This window comes from Haplochromis burtoni, unplaced genomic scaffold (genome assembly GCF_018398535.1).
Source record: "Haplochromis burtoni strain Fernald_Lab_line unplaced genomic scaffold, NCSU_Asbu1 Contig_276, whole genome shotgun sequence".
NCBI lineage: Eukaryota > Metazoa > Chordata > Actinopteri > Cichliformes > Cichlidae > Haplochromis > Haplochromis burtoni.
In genome coordinates, this window is record NW_024582637.1 from 383,103 (window position 1) to 388,090 (window position 4,988).

General features: G+C 39.7%; 1 protein-coding gene across 4 annotated transcripts in view; it reads right to left on the reverse strand.

The window, feature by feature from the left end:
* The window catches only part of LOC102302289 (apoptosis inducing factor mitochondria associated 3), an 18,084-nt gene that overhangs the window by 11,435 nt on the left and 1,661 nt on the right, over positions 1–4,988 (reverse strand). For all 4 annotated transcript variants that reach the window (XM_042227682.1, XM_042227681.1, XM_005940163.2 and 1 more), the window contains exon 2: positions 1,166–1,380. In XM_042227682.1, the coding sequence (XP_042083616.1) occupies positions 1,166–1,196 (31 nt within the window). In that variant the 5' untranslated portion in view covers positions 1,197–1,380. The remainder of the gene's footprint in view (positions 1–1,165; positions 1,381–4,988) is intronic.

A 4,988-nucleotide genomic window follows, 5' to 3' on the forward strand; every position in this document is an offset into this window, starting at 1 on the left:
TGAGGGGAAGTGTATAACAGGATTTGGAAGCAAAATGACAAACAAAGACACCAAACGGTCCCGATTTACATTGAAAAGCTTCATAATTTTAACCTTGTATAGAATAAAAATTAAAATAGTGTGCTTTTTGTATAATTATTGTATTATATTTTCTTCACTATCTTTACAACTACTACAAGGACTACAGTATTTCTTTAAAAAACATTCTGCATTCATAATGCCATCAGTTTTGACAAGATTCCCAACATCACTGAGTGAAACAGCCCCAAACCACAACAGAGATTTCATCATGTTTTACAGATGGCTGTAGACACTCACTATTGCACCTCTCTCCTGCCCTGACGTACATATTAACAATTTGAATGAAAAATTTGGCTTTTTGACAGCCACGCTTCAATTGAGAGCATTGCTGATGAGGCTTTGGTGAACAACTGAAGGGTTAAATGCATCACTCAGGTCGTGCCCCAAGTCTTGTTCGATTTTTTCCTATTTCTTAAGGACGTTACTTTCACATACTATTCATGTGCTGCAGATAGTTTATAGGCAGGCTTCTTCTTCGGTCTGGCACTTGTCCAGTTTCTTCACATTTTTTAAGGACACACTGCGCACCATGCTGTGATATGGCATGGTTTTTTTTACTAAAAGCTTTTTGGGAATCACCTTGTTAGTGCAAAAATACAATTTTATATCCATCAGTCTTTGTTACCTTTGGCATTTTTCATATATTCAGCTAAAGAAATTGGAACAAATTTTGTGTTTTTGGATGGCAGTGACAAAGTGCCTATTTAAAATAGGTTTTTTTTTCTAATGAACACTGGTTTATCATTGAGTTAGGTCCCTTGTTGAACAGTGTTAAACAAAAAGCATTATTTTGAAAATGGTAAGGTACAAGGACTGGAGTGAAATGAGAGAAAGCAGCCAATAAATCCAATACATTTTTGAAAGACCTACAGAAAACCCAGAAAACCATTTCTTAAGACCACTTTAAAAGAATTAAAAGACTGGCTCCTTTGAAGCAAAATATAATGAAACGAGGGATGACTCAAGGCTTATAAAGATGTATATAAAGACAAAAAAAATATCCAAAAAAGTAAAGGACATCATACAGCAGTTGTGGATTTTACAAAATTTACTAATGCTTGAATTGGGCAAACAGGCTGTTTACCTGGTTTGGGTTTGGAGAAGCATCCTCCCATGGTGGGCCCAGGATTGAGGGACACCCAGGGAGAGGGAGGGAGAGGGGGAGAGGAGAGGAGGGGAGGTACAGTCAGATCGTGGAGCTGGGCTGCTTGTTTTGGAGGTAACGGTAATGCAGAGCTGGAGGTCTGAGAACCTGCAGGTCCAAGCTGGCCATCGCACACGTCAGCTCCTCCACATAATCTGAATGCACAGAGCGAGTGAAATTGTAAACAACACACACACCGTCACACTGTGATGACTTGCTGTTAAAACTACAAGCATTAGAAAATGTACTTGTGTTGTTTTTATCACTACCAAACTGATATTTGTCTTTATGTCTGTGTTACTAATGTGCAGCTAATGTTGCTCTGTGAAGGATGCAGAAGTCAGACCCTGAGGAGAGCCCAGCCACTGTTTATCCTTGTCTATGTAACCTGTTAGTGCTTGTAAAAAGGAAGCAATTGTGTTAATTAGGAACATGTCCACACACACTGTTGCCTTTGTTCATGCATATTGCATGGGAAACTGTTAAATATTAACAGCACTCCGACACCTATTAGCTTTCTCGTCACACTGCGCTTTAAAGGGAAGCAGGGGCCCCTTGAGTTTTAAAATCCCCCTTGTTTTGTTTCCACATTGCCCTCACACATTTCTGCCAGCTCTGGTATTTCACCCACACATACTGTAGCTAGTTACTCACTGGCTGCTATGAATCTCAGCATACACAGGATGGCAGGTGTATCACTCAACGTGGTGCAATCCATCACCAAATTATCCTATTGAGGTTCAACCAAAAGGACTGCTTGATATTCTGAGCACATCTTAATGTCCTTGAACTTTAGAAAAAAAAAACTTTGCAGTACTGAATGGAGCGCTGCTTAGAGAAAGTTCCTGAAGACAAATGAGAAATGGAAAGATCTCCTCTAATTGGACAGAAATCTGCAGCTAACAGTGTGCTGGTGTTGCATATGTACACTGTATTTATTTGCTCTGGATGAAAGTACATTTACTCAAGTACTTATGATACTTAGGTTCTGAGGTTTGGATTCTTAGTTAATGCAATTGAGTTTAAGGGCTCTGTTTGAGTTTTATTGTTTTTCTAGTGATGAGATTGAGATTCAGTTTTGTAATCCTTGGTTTTGAGATTTTCACTTTTTTTTTTAGGATTTTTAGTTCCCTCTGGTTCCCCTGTCTTGTATCTGTGTTTGATATTTCATTGTTGTGTTATTTTCTATTTTCCTTTAAAGGTTAACCTTAGTTTAATGGTCTGTTTTTCCATTAGCCCTGCCCTAACTGTATTCAACTGTGCTGATTATGTTCAGTTGTGGCTCATCCCCACCAATCTCCTGTTGCCTCTCAGCCCTCTCTGTGTGTATGTGTAGACCCGCCTTCCCATTATTTAAAGCATCTGTTTATGTACCTCTCTAATGCAGCTCAGTTTGTTCCCATATATTTTGGCTCTGTTTATTTTGGACATATCAACTGCGATAAAGTCTCTCTTTTATTTTCCTCCTTCTGGTCTCGCATGCTGGATTCAGGCTCTGTTTATACCACCAAACTTGACAACTTAAGTATATTTTTGAGCTACTAGTGCTGCACACAAAAATATTCATTTTATGCTCTGCTTTTCTTCATTTCCAGAAAAAGTTTAAATTAAAATATTTTTAAAAATAAATAAATGGATGTTAAGTGCTCTGTCCAAAATTGACTCATTTCAGGTGGGAGGCGCAGTAGTACAGTGGTTAACGCTGTCACCTCATAGAAAGAAGTTACTGGGTTTGAACCTCCTGGGCCCCTCTCTGTATGGTTTCCCTGGCCCTGTGAGTGCTCCAGGTTGTCCCCAAAACATACGTGTTGAGTTGACTGGTGACTCTAAACTGGCTAGAGATGTTGATGTAATGTGAGGTGTTATATCCAGAGTGTATCTGTCCTTTTGTCCTGTCAGCTCAGATAACCAGGCTGGATAAGCTGATGGATGATTTGACCTTTCAGACCTGCAATCTCTTACAAAGGGCAATTTGTAAAGACCTTTTGCCAGTGTTAGCTCTTAGTCTAAAGTTGCTTTCATAAGGCGCTATAGACTGAGCGTGAAGTTGCATCTGATAATGGAAATATCTTAGCAGGTTAATTGTACATTAAGCAGTTTTTAACCTGCCAGCTCTGTTTCTTTCAATGTAACAATAGCACAGGTATTGTCCAGTGAAATCACAGCATATTTCACTCCTGCCTGCTGTGCGCTCTAACTAGACAACACTCTTCCCTAAACCTTCTGAAGTGTTGCCAGTAGTGAGAACGCATGTGAGGTGTATCATCTCCTGCTGTGTGCCACATATGAAAAGGACAACTGCAGATTCTACAAACATTATTTGGAGTTCAAACACTTTATGAGTTGTAAATGTTTCAACAAGAGACAGAATCCCCAATAAACTTTTTAAATGGTTTGCTAATCCAAAGAAGTAAAACTATCCCAATACTTCACCAAAAGCCAAAGATGGCCTTTTTGTGAAATATTGGCTAGATCTCACTTCATTAATCATCTCAGGACTCTTCAAATGTATGTCATGGCCCTTTAAGTAAACCCTATATTGGAAATTGCTACTAAAATACACTTGTGCACATTTTTTTGCTAATCATTAAGTAGGGTCTATTTTTCCGTTTTTGTTTCAGGACTTTTACTTAAATAAGGATAATATTTTAATGTAGGAAAACTTGCCCCTTGCATGTTGTCCCTTAAATAATTCATCACCACTGAAACTTTGATGAACAACAAATTGGATCACAAATAGCTACCATACTGGAGCTCCAGTAAACCCAAGATATTTTGTGCAAAACTAAAGTAGGTTAAGCAGATTTGGTCCTCACAACATATGACGCAGATCCCTCACTCTTTCTCACTGTTGGGCCTGTCCCCAAGCAGTGCTAATAATCCTGCCTGCAAACAAGCTGTCAGCTTCACTCACTTCCCTACAAATGCAAAACCTGTTACTGGAATGTCAGAGGGGAGAATTAGCAAAATGCCAACTCCTGGTTGGTGGAAAAGAGGCTGATCTATAACGTGAACGTGAGTGAAACAAATGCCAGCCCTTTGATGGACACACCCACTGAAATTACCACGCAAACTGTGATAGCATGTGTAACGTTAGCAGAAGAGGAACATGCTGCGATCTCCATATGTACTAAGAGAAGATCAGCTTTTCATTGCCTCATTCACTTCATAACACCTCGACTATTTTAAAACACCTGCTTTGGCAGGTATCCTGACAGGTTAGCCTGTAGTTAGAGTTCTCTGATCCTTGGCTGATAAAAGGCCTCATGCTGCTTAATATTTGACCACGCTTCTTTCTTTCCCTCACAGTCAGCTCTTCTGGTTTGTGAAATGCAAGATAAGCCTGAGGAGTCATCCTGCAATTGCGCAAACCTGCTGCTGAGCTGACAGGCTCTTACTGACCATTTATTTTATTTACTAGCAATTTAATGAAGTCTTCAGTGCCCCTGACAAATGTATAAAAATGAAAGCATTTTAATCCTTGATCTTTTTTTGTTGGTGTCTTTTTGCTGTTCATGTGTTAATTGTTTGCAGTGAAAGGAGACAGGAGGGACAGGGAAGTGCAGCAAGTGTCCCAAGCCATGTCTGAAGTTAAAGGTGTTCCCTGAAATGCCACCAAGCTTCTGATTGACTTCTGTTTACTCCAGTGCCTACGTGTCACAGACTATGAAAGAAAAAAGTGTGGATTACAGTTACCACAATCCCCATTAGGAGGCTCCAGTGTGTGTGTGTGTGTGTGTGTGTGTGTGTGTGTGTGTGTGTG